The 16,864-nt window shown below is 30.6% G+C and overlaps 2 protein-coding genes across 3 annotated transcripts in view; one reads left to right on the plus strand and one right to left on the minus strand.

Moving 5' to 3' along the window:
- LOC143071374 (BDNF/NT-3 growth factors receptor-like) overlaps positions 1-4,855 on the plus strand; it is a 70,711-nt gene extending 65,856 nt beyond the window's left edge. The window contains exon 13 of the mRNA XM_076245625.1: positions 1,727-4,855. Coding sequence (XP_076101740.1) covers positions 1,727-1,912 — 186 coding nt within the window. The 3' untranslated portion in view covers positions 1,913-4,855. The remainder of the gene's footprint in view (positions 1-1,726) is intronic.
- A 3,025-nt stretch (positions 4,856-7,880) lies between these two features.
- Positions 7,881-16,864, minus strand: part of LOC143071376 (cys-loop ligand-gated ion channel-like) — a 50,836-nt gene continuing 41,852 nt past the window's right edge. For both annotated transcript variants that reach the window (XM_076245628.1, XM_076245627.1), the window contains exons 4-8: positions 14,405-14,662; positions 13,426-13,581; positions 11,453-11,629; positions 10,590-10,637; positions 7,881-8,618 (exon numbers count right to left, since the gene is read on the minus strand). In XM_076245628.1, coding sequence (XP_076101743.1) covers positions 8,505-8,618; positions 10,590-10,637; positions 11,453-11,629; positions 13,426-13,581; positions 14,405-14,662 — 753 coding nt within the window. In that variant the 3' untranslated portion in view covers positions 7,881-8,504. The remainder of the gene's footprint in view (positions 8,619-10,589; positions 10,638-11,452; positions 11,630-13,425; positions 13,582-14,404; positions 14,663-16,864) is intronic.

The raw sequence follows: 16,864 nt of genomic DNA on the forward strand, positions 1-16,864 counted from the left end.
TTCATACGAAATAAGACCTTATATTAACCGGTATTCCGAAAGTACAATGGAACTTTAAATGAATATCCCTACGGAAGGATACAGTATCATAAAGCATTCCTCAAGGATATAGCTAATATCTCTATCAAGCATTATAAGTGTTAAACTTCTTCAAAAAATGGTATTCACCAAACACATTAAGGTATTTGTGTTATTCGTGAATCATGAAAAATGAAATGTTAAATGAATTAACACTAGTTTTCTGCGTTAAATTATTTTTAATTGACATTTTCTTGTACTAAATTGTCATCCGTGTGGGATTTCTTTAAGAAATAATTATTATGATTCGTATCTTTGACGGGCAACATGCAATGATACCATGCAATGTACTCAGTTTACACTTAAGTGCATTTAATCTATAGAGTTTTGAATGTCAGCTAACGATTTCTTTAATGTATCAATTTGGTTGACATTTTATTTCAACAAAAGCAGAAATGTTGAAGATAATTTGTAAGATCATAATTATTGAGCAAACATGTAGTAACTTTCAGCAGTACATTCTTGAAGCTAAATTTATTCATCCATTGTTATTTGACTCTTTTAACCTAAATAAGTATAACATGAGAGTATTATATAAGTTCAATATTATCCCTTTTGCCTTTTTTTAGATAGTTTATCAACATGTGTCTGTGTTAAGATTTTTGTTTCCAACAATTCAGTTGGTACCAAGTAAAGCCTCAACTTTCTATCAACCTTTTATAACTATATAGTTACATTACTTCCCAAAACAACTCAAACGTCGAAATGGAATAAGGACTGCAAAGAAAAACCAAGTCGAGTCACCTTTTAAACATTGTTATCTTTGTTTTTACCAAACTCTGTAAAAGTCTAAAATCTGGCAATAGGGGTTTCTATCGAATTTTACAGTCAATTATTTTTGGTCGTGCCGAGATGAAATTTCAGGTTCAATCCCTTTTCAACATGATACCATTCTAAACTGTGTTTCAATGTTTTTTGTGAATCTTGAATGCCGAGTTGTGTAAGAAGTAATCACTAGCCTGTCAACACTGATGTTTTGAATTAGACCTAGCTCGTGACAGATGCGTTCGACTCCTACCTTATGGAGTATTATTGCTAGTTTTCCTGTTGAGAGCTGATGATTCCTTCACAAATAGACATTGACTGCCTTGAAATATCCAATAGAGCTGAAAGTGGCATTAAACATCAATAATCAAACAGTTAATCTTGCTAATTACATTTTCTATGTACGACGAAGATACCATGAATAGATATTGACCCATATCAATATTTTAGGTCAAATGTTATACATTTAGCTAAAAGCATGAGTTCAGATAAACAGTGATTTTGAAGCAAACAAAACGTCTTGTTAAATATTCATCAGCTTTTTTTTTTAATTAATTATTATGAGGCGGAGTGTTTTTTATCTAAACGAACGTGTCGTGTTCCGTGTGCATCGTGTTGGTATATACACTGGTATAAGAAAAGAAACGACCTTTAAATGTTATTCTTTAATCCGATATCTTAAAATTTAGACAATTAAATCGTCCATTAAATAACATTGAATTAATCAAAATGATTCAACGCCAAAAATTAGTATTGCATTCATATAAATTATGACTGAAAATCTTTGTAAAGGTGCTATGCATTCAAATTAATATTCTTCATTATATACACTGTTTGATATAATGTAATGTATTATAACAGGTATTGCAATGTTTCTTTACAGGTTATTCATTATATAACCAATGGAAACTTGTTAGACTGTCCAAATACATGCCCAGAGGGTGTTTATAAGATCATGTTAGGTTGCTGGCGACAGCAACCTCATAAACGTTTTAGTATGAAGGAGGTCCATAAAATGATTGAAGAACTGTGCCTCTGTCAACCAACATACCTTGATCTAATTGGATGAAGTTGGAACTAATTTATTGCTCAAGATGACTTGTTGTTATGAACTAAATTTGTTAACTTGATGGGTCGTGATGATTGGTGCTATGGAATATAATACAGCTGAATTATTTGATTGAGTATCTCGTGCATGAAACTGACGTGTTTTTTATGAACTGTGCATTGTTTATTAGCTATTGTTGATAACGATACAAACTAGCCAATACGTGTTTTCAGTAAGCCTGATGTTACCCTAAATTGATTTGATTGGTTTGCAATAGCAATTAATATCTAAATTTATAGTTTAGTTAGCAAACACACAAAAGCTAATTGCATTATGCTTTGTATACTTTCAAGAATAAATGATGTTAGTGTAAATGAACACATATAATTTATAATTTATAATATGTTTTATGGTTAGTAATCTTCTACTGAAGTTTATGAGTGTCATGAATATATTAAATAGTCATTCCAACACATGTACGATGTACTCATATTAAATATTTTCGGGTATTCATATTTTTTCATGTTTGAACTGTTTTATTGTTAAATGAAAAATCCCCTTTTTAGAATCAAATAGTTCTGAATAAAAATTGTATAAGAGAGAACGGTAAATGATATCTAAATACAAAAGTAAGTATAACGAAAAAAGTTTTAATATAACAAAGGAAGATAAAGTTTTAACCAAAAAAGGTTTTATTTATATATTTCGGTTAATTTAGAAATAACCGATGGCTTTGATTCTACAAAGGTTGATTTTGTATAAAATATCAGTATTCAGGGATATGTTTTGTCATGATAAATGACAGCTGTATCCAGCTTGTTGTTTAATACGGGTCATGTTCATTTTCAACATTATATATATAATCTATAATTATTTTTAGGAATCAAATTTATTCTTCTATGGTTACATTTTTATAATTGTAATAACCAAACTGTTTTGTATATATAGGAAAAATAGTTTTTGAAGTTATTATCAAAATTTGTTCAAATCAGTATTTTAAGGTATCAACTACTAGATAGTTATATGTTATTACTAGTCGTCGACGGTAGCGTTACCAAGACTTTCTGCTCTCCATTTTTGTCCACTTTGCACAATCATTGCGTCTAAGTTTGACAGATAATTATTGAAATAGCAATGCCTAAAGAACAAAATTAAAGGTCCCTTCAAATTTTGACGATTGTCTAAATTGTTGTTTTACAGTTAGTATGCACTATGGTTTTATTAGGGAAATGAGTTTGTCATTTGTTATGGGTCTGAGACTTTAGAAAAAAAAGTCGTTTATAAAGGAAAAATCAATTTTCTCATGTTGAAATATAAGAGACTAAAATTTGCCAAATAACCATACAATTTGTAAGCAAAACCTGAGATATGAAGCTATCAGTATTTATGATACTGTTATATTATACTGTGGCAACTTAAAAATGGTAGGCAGAATGTTTAGTTTAACTTCTGATCGAAAGCTTTGACTCCGGTTATTTTCATAAACATTATTACAGTACCAAAAAATAGTTGCGAAGGCTGTTTGAAAGTCGTCAGACGTGGATATTAGTCCAGTCATTTTTAAAGAATATTTCCAGATATTCACATCATATAGGATTCTAATTCATTTAAGTCACTGAAAACGAGTTTCATTAAATTTTAATGTAAATTAATGAACCAATGCATTCAAACAACTAAACTAAGTCCTGCATGTACTTTTTTGTTTTATATTTATTACAAATTTAAATTAGATTGTTGACAAAAACTATGTCATTAAATGATTGTTGATTGCTAGCTTATAAGTTTTTGAGTTTGTTGCTGAAGTTTATCTGATTGTGACATTGATGAACAATCAACACAGAGAACGTCCGACAAAAATAGGTACTAGATCATTTATGTTCTTTATTTTTTCCATGCGTTCCCATTTGTAAATTAAAGGCTTTCTCAACAGTTGATAAATGATTTGTTGCATCAAATTGGTCTTAACAAACTACTATTTAACTTCTAGTGGAAATTTGTTTGCATTTTTTTATCATGGTTCTCTTCACACATGCGCTGTGTGATAACGACAGGTCCCGTAGTTAAGGACAATGATGGTGGGAAAATACGGTAAATTACAATACGGGAAAACCATAATTGAATAGCAGTACATTTAAAACGATTTTGATGATATAAAGAATTTACTTTTACAAGACATTTTTTTCTTGTTTCATATAGTAAAACTCAACCATTGAAATATATAAAACATATTTTTATGACTGGACCAAGATTTTGATGAAAGTTGAATATTTTCAAATGTTGGCTACATGTGAGAGAGAGTTACAGATTGAAAACCACCAATTAAGGAGTATTTGCAGATTGACGCATTTAACAGTCACCCTTACACTAACACACATACACAATTAAATATATATGGGACAGGTTCATTCTAACAAAGTAACAAAACATCTTATATCTCATCATTTCAATTCCCACCTCCGTAAACCGGGTCTATTTCTCTTCACTTGTATGACAATATCAGCTAGCAGTGTTAGCCTCTTTGCCCCATCCTTTAACAGCTAACAATATTTTTTGGTATGTGTAATTACCAATATGTTTTTCTTTTACCATTTAAGTACAGTGCTATGTTCCTATTCACAGAAATGTTTTATATAAAATAAAATAATATCAGTCAAAATTTAAAACCAACTACATTGTACAAGCACACGACTTTTTTCAAATTTTTAGAACTGGTTCTGTAGATAGTGTATATTATATTTGTTCTTTCTAAATTGTAATTTATGTGGCAAAAGTAAAGATGTATTGTCATGATTATTTTTGAAAGGGTTGGAATTGCTGGTAGCATTTCAATAATTGTCAATATTTGCACATAAGGCCTTAACTGTATTTTTTCATTTCAAATCGGGTACCTGCGATATTTCATTTTCATAAAAATTTGTTATATCAAACGAATTACATAAATCTTTTAAAACTAATAATATATATATATATATATATATATATATATATATATATATATATATATATATATATATATATATATATATATATATATAAATATATATATTCATTAACGTGTGTATCTTTTTGAAATTTATAGAACTCTTAATGATTTTTATTTATTTTACATTTCTCTTTCTGACTTGATAGTTGCATGTCAAAAGTAACAAGTGGTTGCATATTTATGTTTTATGAATGGTCAAGATTTTTAGATTAGGCGTAAATTGTTTTTATGCCTTTAAAGAAATTCCAAAAAAAGAATAACTTTTTTTTTCTTGTTCATTACAAACTAAAATCAAACACAAGAAGTAATGATGATAAAAATAGTATAATGTACCTATGTCTGTCTGTTTAAAAATAAAAAAAAAATGTTCTTAAATGTCTCACTAACATTATTAAGTTTCTATCTAAGTGTTTTTAATTATGAAACAGATAAGTAATGATTTGCATATTGGTAGCCATTTCATCAAAAAGATAGGTAATAAATCAATGATGTTCTTAATTTTTACCATGCGTTCCCATTTATAAATTAAAGGCTTCCACATCAGCAGTTGTTAAATTATTTGTTGCATCTGTCTGTTTTAAAATAAAACATCTCTTTAAAAATGTCTCTCTAACATTATTAAGTTTCTATCTAAGTGTTTTTAATTATGATACAACAAAGTAAAAATTAGCATATTGGTAGCCATTTCATAAAAAAAATACCTATATCCATAAAAGTAAAAATTGTCTATTCTTGGAGTATTGTTTATGTTGTTATTCTTATCAACTGTGATATTCAAATACATTGTGAGGTATTGTTATACAAGTCGCTGGTGCTCAATTGTTTATGAGTACATGATGAACATAATTGTAAATAATTGTATACATTCAGTTATTGTTATTTGTGTCAAATATTTATTAAATAATTTCATTTTCAGTATAGTGTTCAGATTGATGAACTTTACAGTCTATATGAACAAACCTTAACTTTTTCTCCGTTCATAAGTTAATGTCTGCAAGAATATTTTAGTAAAAAAAAATAAAACCAATACACCATCAATGGCATGCGTCCGAAGCGTTTTTCTGGATTTACCTTCAGGAACGCTCAAAGTCGACTTTTTGAAAGCCATGGATGTATGAGGACCGAAATTTTAATTTAAAAAAAAGTATCTAAAAATTGCACAATAATAGTATCTAAAAATAGCACAATAATTTAAGCCAAATTTCACTACCAGTATCGTCGAAATGACAACAGATCTGATAGAAACCTTTGTCCACTAGCAGAGATATCGACTCAGTGCTGGGAAAACTGAAAACAACACGTTATGTATTTCATAGGTCCGATGTACGCCGGCAAACTTATTATTAATATAACAGATTTCTCGCTTAGGTTTTCCCGTGGTAACGTTTTCTTGTTTACATGACTGTATAAAAGGGATACACATAATAATATTTTGGAACAAATGTATATCACAATACATCTTTTAATTGTATGATTGTATATCAATTTACTGAAATGAAATCTTTGAACATGTTGAAATAAAACAAAAACTCTTTGCACGTCCGAAGGGCTTTTCTGGGTTTTATTTTAAGATAATCATCAGGTTCTGATTGTTGCCCTATGGAAAAATTAAAGCAAAACTTATAATAAGAATAATGTTGTGATTTGGTGATTGATAAATTGTTTACTGTTTGTGTTGCACACCACCTGCCTTTGTCGTAGTGGTCCGTTCGTATTTTTGACAAAAGCCAAAAAGCCCAGAGAGAACCAGATTTGCTTGCTAACATCCCATTCTAATATTCAATAGTATTCAATAAAAGAGGGACGAGAGATACCAGAGGGACAGTCAAACTCATAAATCGACAATAAACTGACAACGCCATGGCTAAAAAGGAAAAGGACAAACAGACAAACAATAGTACGCATTACACAACATAGAAAACTAAAGAATAAACAACACGAACCCAACCAAAAACTAGGAGTGATCTCAGGTGCTCCGGAAGGGAAAGCAGATCTTGCTCCACATGTGGCACCCGTCGTGTTGCTATAAAGTCATGTTTGTTATTGCATTTTTAGAGACCTTTTATAATAAAAGCAAAACCATCGGTCAGACAATGTCTTGCATTAAAGTTGCATGCAAAAAATACATTTCTACATTTTCAAATATAAGCTAACTTTCATCCTTCACTTATATAATATCCATTGCTTCATCAATAAATAATGAATAATGAAGCAATGAATGCTGCTGCTAAGAAATGAATAAGTGAAAACTTTTAATCCTAGTTTTCTCACACGTCTCAACAAATAAACTTGATTTTAGATAGTAATGATGGACGAAACGTTGACGAATCACTCCTACATTAAAGTCCTGTTAGCCAATACCTAGAATTCTCGATACATCGACTGAACTAAATTCTTTCGAAACATATTTCTACAGTTAAACTTGATATAATTACTTCTTATCATATTGTCTGTAACATGATATGGATGACTTGTCACGTGTACTTTTAATAAGATCTTTAATACAGACATTTCATCATTTTTCCGATGATTTTAGTTACAAGGAGGGGTATTCTACGACCTGCAACGGGTTTAATGTCTTGTCTACACTTGAGAGCCAATGATATAATGACTCACGTTATTATTTAAGTCATAAGTGTGTTATGCTATTTAATAAATAAAAGAGTCGATGTTATTTTAGCGATGTCAAAATCTCGAACATCAGTTGGGGAGGAACATATATATCGATGTAAAAAACACTGAAAGAGATCGAAAACGGATGTGACGACAGCGTACTGGTCTCCTTCTATGCATGCCTTGTCCATTTTACAACACTTTATATGCACAAAGACAGTACAACCAATATCCCTTAAAACAACAGGTTTGCAAGTTAAATGTTAAAAGATATGATATGTGAATAAAGGCAACAGTATTATACCGCTGTTTAAAACGAGACATGATTGCCGGGCAAAGAAAGCTACTGGAAAATGGCCATATCATATCATTCTCAAAGTTAACAAGTTTTTCTTTTTTTATTTTGGCATATAATACAATACATTTGTATCACAAGATCATTAGAATAAACACGTACAAATGTAAAATCGAAATTATTGTAAGTTCTCGTTTACTACCTATATATGTATTTATATTACTTTCTATAGAAGAATCGTACAAAAATAGAACTTGGATTCAGCTAAAGAATTTCATCAGCGTAGCTTTTATTAATCTTTCACATTGTTACAGAATAATATTTTAGGAAAAGCTGACATATTTGACAATATATATAATAGAAGTAATATGTGGTAGACTAATTGTTTTTTTTTTTTTATCAATTTTATGAAGAAATCAATGCTGCTAGTAAGACAATCTTTTACGATAATAAACGTTGCTTATAAAAGATTTTTCGTCTATTTCCATACAAGTTAACTCTTTCACGCCTTGTTATGCCTAGTTCGGTTTTCAACTTATAGATTAAAATGATCCAAAAGTAATTTGCTAAAAAGGAATGAAAATAAAAAAAAAAACAAAATTATCGCTCTGTTAAACTTGTTGTCACGATAGGCACTGGTATGAAAGTTAATTTACAAATGTGATATGTATATAGAATTTGGATTGTATACGTTTGAGAATCTTCTTAGTTCGACATGACATTTATAAAAGTTTTGAAGAGAGAGCTATTGATCCGACTGTTACCATCTTCCTGAACGGGTTACTCTTCTTTTTCTTGGGTGACATCTTCTCTCCACAAATATTCTTATACTTTTCCTGAAATATTAAACATTTCCGCTTACAATTGTTAATGAATGAGCTGAGATGTTTTTTTACCATTTAAATACATAAAAGTCACAATTTTATCGGAACATTTTGTGGGAAGATGTCTCACATGAAGCTGGAAGCAAACTTAAATGATAGTGTTGGCTTCCTTTTTCATACTGTTTAATTCTACTTCACATGAATAAAAAAAGGAGGCAATTAAATTGCATGTGAATTTATCCTAGATAATAATTATGCCTTTCGCATAAAAATAAGAAAATGTGGTATGGTTGCCATTGAGAAAATTTTCCATCAGAGTTCAAATGACGAAGTAGTATGCAACTACATTTGAATGTCAACATACTGCCTTCGTCAAGGATTAAAACATATACCGAAATGTAAGCGATAAAGTCCCCAAATGTCCAATATAAATCAATTCAAACGAGACAAGTCCACGGTCTGATTTATGAACAAAACAATAGACAAAAAAAAACAAATATGATACACAGCAACACACGAAAACCACCTAGCTCGAAATATTATTGTAATGGTAAAACTTTACGACAAAAGTGATGATTTCAGCTTTCCAATTGAACTTTTCATATCTATGTAGCAACATTCCAGCAGCGTCTGCATACGGACTATATATCTACCATTTGCTACGATAATCCCGGGCTTGTATTTCTTATCATGATTTCCTTGATAGAGGGTTGCTGCTCATAAGGAGGCTATTAAACAAGAGTTCCAATTTGTTAAGTTAAAGCCGTGTTGGTTAGTCTTTAATTTCCTGTGTTGTTTCTTGTGTACTATTATTTGTCTATTTGTCTATTTGTCTATTTCATTTTTTACCATAGGGTTGTCAGTTAATTTTCGATCTATGAGTTTGACTGTCCCTCTGGTATATTTTGCCCCTCTTCTATATCTTTCAGTGTATGTTATATTGAATTATACAAAACACTGAGTTTTTTTACTCTTGTGACATTATTGTCCCAAACTTTTGGAGTTTTTTTTAGTATTGATGTTTTAAACTTTGTTGTTAGCTTGACATAGTCCACGGTCAATTTGATTTCAGTACGATGGTGCGTCTTTTGTGGACGAGACACGCTTCTGAAATCGACAATTATAAGCCGGGTACGTGTTTTTTCAATACTGATGAATCAGGAAAATGACTGAATGTATGTGGACAAAAATTTATTCGATTTTTTTTTTCAATTTAAATTTACTAAATTTTATTTATTCAAGCTAAATTGCGGATAGCATACACAAATCAGGCTAGTAACTTTGGTGGGATTTTACAGTAAATCGGAACAACGGTAAATTTATATATGAAGTGATTGCCGATAGTGAAGATTTTTTTGTTAATTTGTACGGGGTTTTGTGTAACAAGTGTCCAGTGTATTTAATTTGCGCGCATAACCATTATATTTGACAGCAAAAATCATTACGTTTGTGCGCACCTATAAAAACTTATTGTGTTTAGGGTACTTATGCAAGTCAAACATCTAATAAAGTAACGGGATATTCTGTTTTCATCTTAAGTGGAACCATAGGAATTTATAACTAATCCTAGTGTATTCAGAACTTCTTCTTCAGTTATATCTGAATTCTTTTGTTTTTTTAATGCCGGGTTTGTATATAAATGCGTTAATTTCAAATGCCTTTATCAATCAATTTATATAATACGATATGAAGACGAAATCGACATTTTATTTAATATTTCTGAGAGGTGAATAACATATTCATCTAGAATGACATACAACTGGTTATTTCAAATGGATCTTACATTAGTATTCAATGGTATTGGTAATTACGAATAGCATGCATTCTCTTTTTTCTTCTTTTTCAAATGAATATCATTTCCTACTGACAATAAATTACAAAGGGATTAACAAACACTATCGTGTCTTGTTTTATTTTACAAAAAGATGTTTTTAATCTCACAGACTTATATTAAATTTCAGAGATGATTAAGATAAACTTTACCTCATATTTTTCTTCTATTGTTTTAGCATGACGCCATCTTCTATATCCCTTAAAAATATAAGACATTAAACAATTATTACCTTACAATGTTCACTGAAGACGTAGTTTATTTCATAGGAAGAGGTAGAGGGGGTCTCTTCATTAACAAGAATTTTTCTATATATGTATTTAGTTTCTGATTACTAAATAGAAAATCGGACGTTCCCGATGAGGTTTAAATTAGAAGCACATATCGTGTGCACTTAAGTTATAAGTTGCAATGAGATAGCTACAATCATGTTAATGTTTTCCTGACTTACTGTGTTATTCATGAACATTTTTTTACTTTAGATCTAGAGCGTACTTAATGAAGACATACATTGTGGGTGGTATTGTCATGTTATCTTTTTGGTTTTTTTTTACCTGGCAATCTTTCTTTGCTATTTTGTCCGTTTTTCCATGTAAAAGTTAATCGTGTACGGTTATATTGATGTAAATTAAAATTATAAAACTCATCAATGTATTGTCCGTGGTTTATATTTGTCTCTAATTAAAATACGAATCTCAGTTACTAGCAAACATTTTTTGTTAAAAGTAATCTATGTTCTAAGTGGTTTGGTATTTATGAAAGTGCTATAAATTGTTCCCTCTGCTGCGTGTTGGTAATATAAGAGTTATATTTGTTGTTCTTGTTAGACAGTCAACGTGCAAATTGCAGTTTACCAGTATCAGGAAATGTGTTTAGGTTTTTAATATAGTAAATCGTCTTCAGTGACAATTTACATTCTTCCGTTTGGTTTGATTTTGTTAGTTTTTATAGATTTCTACCTTTGTGAATTAATTTTGAAGTTCGGAATTCATTTGAACTTTTTAAATATACTTACTTGTATCAATACATTTATAAAGAATGCTATCTGAAAGATTGAAAACAGTATGATGAAAGTGACAAATGCCCATTTATCTGCTGTATTTCCATCATCTTCGTCGGATATCAGAACAACTATGGAGTGCCATATACACACAAGATAAAGAAACGTCATGCTTCCGAGTATATACCGGTCCTAATAAAATAGTGTTTACAATAAATAATAGAAAAATCAAAAACAATTATCATTAAAAAAATTACTTGATAGCTTATGTTATTTTGACCCCTGAATATGACTATGATTTGAATCTGTTAATACTGATGATTTCGGGTATCCTTTATTTTGTTTTCGACACCATAGACTAGAAATATGTAGAAATGTATAATGCAATTCATTGAACAGTTTTCTTCGAATGTTTTTGAAGCAGAGGTTACTACATGTATTCAGGTAATAGGTAAGCGATATGTACGTTTTTAGGCAGGTATAGAGCATGCAAGAATACTATAATATTTTCCGAGATGAAGCAACTTGAATAACTGACAGAAAGTACACTTGATTAAAATCCACTTTATGTTAGAGGTAATGTTGAATAAATGTAATGTTGAATAAATGAAATGTTGAATAAATGAATTCAAAAAGTTTCAGTATTTTGTCTTTGTTGGTTGTTTTATGCTGTGTGCCGACTAGGCGAGTCCAGCCATTTTAAAAGGATTTTTAAAGTTTGTTCTTGCTGGTACACCAAAGTGCCAGGTCACGTGAAAGGTTGAACGTTCAAAGCATGTTTGACGATATTTGATGATAATTACGTGTATTTTATTTACATGTGTACGTCGAAATTGTGAATACTAAATTTCCTACAACCTGTAAGTCATATACATTAACGAATGTTCCCGGTGTTAATATGAAGTTTCTCATACTCTAGACTACTTCCATGCATATATTAATGAAAACCAATGCCATCTTATGCCATTTACGTACATTGTACATGTCACCTTAAAAGTTTCAGGTTGTGCATGCAATGCATCGAAATCTTGAAAATGAACTAATTCAAAGTTAAACTGCATCGCGCACTCTATGCGTCCTATCACATGAAACTATTTCTTTTAATTTGTACATTTAAGATTTCAAGTGTTTTTATTTAACATTATCTTATTATATATTCTCTTGTAAATATTGATACACAATACACATTTTTGTTTTTGTTAGAAGTATTCGCATCGAACACATTGTGACATATTACGTGTTAATATTAACACATCTTAGAAAAGGGGAAAAACATGTACTTATTTCAATGATACATAAAATTTTGACTTTTTAATTTTCGTAATTTTAGGGATACTATACAAATAGAACAGACAGAATGGACCAATTACTGTCAATTCAGTGTGAAATACATGATTTGACACTATAGCACTGGATTGTGGTAAAATTACAACTAAACCTCTTTGTTAATCAGCTTTCTTTTTAGATACTGAATGTAATATGTCTCTTAATATTTGTATGAATGATACTTGACTAACCATTCATTAATTTTCAGAAGTGCTGACAACCAGAACCAGTAGCGTAAGTAAAATGCATTGTATAACAGAACACTTGAAAAGGTTGATAATGCCTTCAGGAAGCCGATTTTTAAGATAATTATCTTTAGCTTGTACATTTCAACCATCGAATATACTTGTAAATCTATAATATATAGTTTGATAGACACGCGCATTGTCAAGTAGATCATTCTTCCAGACCACTGGGGAAATCAAACAGAATGACAATGAAACGGCAGTAGTTTACTGATCTACAAATATCGTCAATCGACAAACAAGACTGAGCAAGGCAACAAAAAGAAATGGACGGAAAAACATGAACTCTAAAATGAGCGAGACCGGAAGTGTCGAAATGTAAACGTCTCCTGATATGCATTTGATCAACCGCAATGCAAATACTCTTACTTAAAACTCTTGAGCTGTCTAGAGAACAATTTGTTTAATCGAACTTACCAATTGTGTCAGATAAGAGATTTTTGGTATAGTTTGATTGGCAACAAATTTAAAGGCAACTCCAGTTAAGACGAGGGTAAACGATAGCTGGAGTCGATTCTGTGGCTTGTTCCTGTCGACAGAAAATGTGGCTATCGACAATGAACTAATAAGTGTCTACAAAATAAAATTTAGCATTGATATTTTAACATCAGTACATCTGAAATATAACGACTTATTACGTCTATAAAGGAATTGATATGAGGTTTAAGATTTACTGATCTTGTAATAAGTTATGTTATGAAAATACAAGAATTCAGTTGAATCGCCACAGAAGAGAGTAATGTATTAGCTTAACTTAGGAGTTTCAAAGGCACCACTTCTTTTGGTTGTTAAGTCGTTCTTGTGTAATGTTTTAGCAAAATTCTTCCTCCGGGTGTTTAGCAGATAATCTGTTGCGAAGTAAATAGTTTTACCTCTTGCTCAATACACTCTGTTTAGTTGATCGAAATCGAAAACAACCATTTGTTGTTTTTTTCTCAATCTACTAAGTATTTAGATACATCCAATCAATATGTGTTATTGTACTGAATATGCATTTACATTTGTACTGTTAGCGATTACAGAATAATCAACCGATATTGTTCCAAAAAAAAAGCTTCTCAATATTCTAAAAAACTAATGAAATACGCACATGGACTACAAATTTATCTTTTCTTTCCTTAGTTTTAGAAACAATAGATACTAATCATTTCCAGTTGATTTTGTACTAAATTTGTATTTTCTTCATAAAATAATTAAATAAAGATGATGTATCGTTTTTGCTTTAAGTGTAGTGTCAAGTCATCCATGAAGGTAAGCACAAATTAAACAAGAAATACATTGATAATGCTTCCGATGTAAAGGGACCTTTGTGAAATGGGGACATGTTCTACCCCACTTGTATTTTGGTTAGGATAATGAAACGATAGAAATAAAAAATCTAAATGCAAAGCCTTACCATGATAAGTAAAACATTCCAAACAAAAAATCCTGCACGGCGTCTTGCATTGCATGATATTATCAGACCCGGATGTTTGTATTTGGTATTTGCATATTCTTTGGTTGAAACCTTTGGTGTAAACTCAACAAACTCAAACAAATGCCACTCTTGTTGTTTGGCAAAAGTTTCTGTATGAACACTTGAGATTTCTTTAATTTCCTCCAACAGTTCTACATCAGCTTCGGAATGTTCTGTACTGACATTCACTGATAGATCCTGCAATAATCAAACATTATTTAACCACTTCAGTTTTCTTTTTTTTTTAAGAAAAAGGGTCGCTCATAGCCAATGTTCTTCAGTTTCATTTGCCTTTTTTATGCATAACAAAACAAAATAACAGAGAGCAGCAAAGTAAAAACAATTGTGTAAAGTGAGCGTTTTCAACTTATTTGCATGTTCGAATTTATAATAGTTTCACTTAACATACAATCCTCGTCTTATTCATTTCGGTTTCTAAACCCATCAGCAGTAAATGGACCAGTTTTCATACACCGCAAAATCAGTAACAAATGTCAACCAATTATATTGTTTTAAATTACTGGTGGGTATAAAGCTGCTATCGAAAAGTGATTAGTGTAATTATGGCAGTTTTCATGTGTATTTAACAGGTTAACTCAATTGCTGAGGTCACATCCATGGTTGCACGAATGCAACATCTTTATTATTGTAACTCAAAGCATACCGGTGGCATCGTTTCATAGTATATTCTTTTTAATTCTAAAATTTAACGGCCTTGCGTTCCGTAATTATAATAATTCTTAATCAAAAGAAGTATGATATGGACCGATCGTAAGTTCGTCCTTTAGATAATGTTTCATTATTCATCAGACTACCTGTGTTTGAAATATAGAAATGGTATCATTTTCAGTAAAAAGTGGAATGTTCGTGCCATTGAACCATGAAAAACTATATATTACGAAACGCTTGTCCATTCATTCATAAATAGTACGATATCAGCTACTAACATAATTAAATCAAATCAATTATAAATGGTTAGCAAACTACATTGAAAACATGTGTACTACATTTAGTAAGTTAATTTTAATACATTTTCTCACTAACAACAACATTAATATAATAAATGATATTTGTTTGATAAAATGAATGTTAAGGTAACGTCTGAATGCTTTGGTTTGCTAGTCTATTCAAGATCGATGATATATCTAAGTCTTTTTGGTTCGCTATAGTCTAATTATGTTAGCTGAGGTATCTTTACCGGATTATCTCTTAGATTTCTTATCCTGAAATTCCTTCTGTTGTACATGAAGAGGAATAACTCGAATTAACACTAAGATACATGATGTAGAATATAAAGTACTAAATTGTGGCCCCATTGCCGGCAATGCTATTTTTAGCAATTATCTCCTCAAAAAGGCGTTTTTAATAAACTAATTATGGAAAAACTACTGTTGTCTAATTGAAGCTCGATATCTATTTGTGATTTTACCGCACTCAAATATATATGGTCCCTTGGCTCTTCTTGGTGAATTTTGGGGGTTTTCACGATACCTTACGATTTCGCAGAAAATTTTCCCTAATTTTGATCAACATGAAAAAAATATTTTCGGCCCTTCATCATATACATTTAAGTAAAAAATTGTGCTTGCATGAAACTTCATTCATAATGCTTTCCAGAAGAAAATATATAAATGATACACAACCAATCACAGAGAGCCATCTATTTTTATCTCTATGTCATGTTTCCTTCATAAAATGGCTGCGCCCATGTAATTTTATTTGGTACATTGTAACCTATACGGTAATAAACAATTTCTGAAATTTGATATTTTTGCCGCATTAGTTACTTGAACATTTTTTAATCTCATTCTACTATGCAAAACATCTAATTGAAAACTGTATAATACACAGGAATTAATTTCTGGATCCTACCCCTGTTTAAAAATTGGTAAAAAATTACACTGTTTTTATAGACATTATGGTACTGTTTGTTGCAGGTGTAATATTTTGTCTCTTTGCTAGTATTGCCTTTTCGAAGTAATCATGTGCTTCTGATATTGATCAACACAGAATTTAATTTGAGTAACTCTGTGCCGAAAACAAAATTCAAAAGTCGCACCAGTTCAAGATTAAATGAATTCACTATTTTGAAACGGACTATAGCTTTATAAATCCGATACATGTGCACACTTTAGCTTTTTTTCGTAAAAAAAAACCAGCTACTTGTGGCCTATATTAGCTATACAAGTAGTCTGGGAAATGTTTTGAATGATGTGAAATCGTTTAGCGTATGCAAATACCCTTGGAGCCGTTTTTACCCAAAAAAGGGGGAGGGTTAAATCCGAAGATTTCTGTGTCATGTGATGTGATAAGATCTAACAAGTATCGCCAAAAGCTAGGCCTATTTATGGTTATCAAGCCTGTAAGACAAATTTTTTGGATAAGAACAGAAAAGACACA

This window comes from Mytilus galloprovincialis, chromosome 4 (genome assembly GCF_965363235.1).
Source record: "Mytilus galloprovincialis chromosome 4, xbMytGall1.hap1.1, whole genome shotgun sequence".
Taxonomy (NCBI): Eukaryota; Metazoa; Mollusca; class Bivalvia; order Mytilida; family Mytilidae; genus Mytilus; species Mytilus galloprovincialis.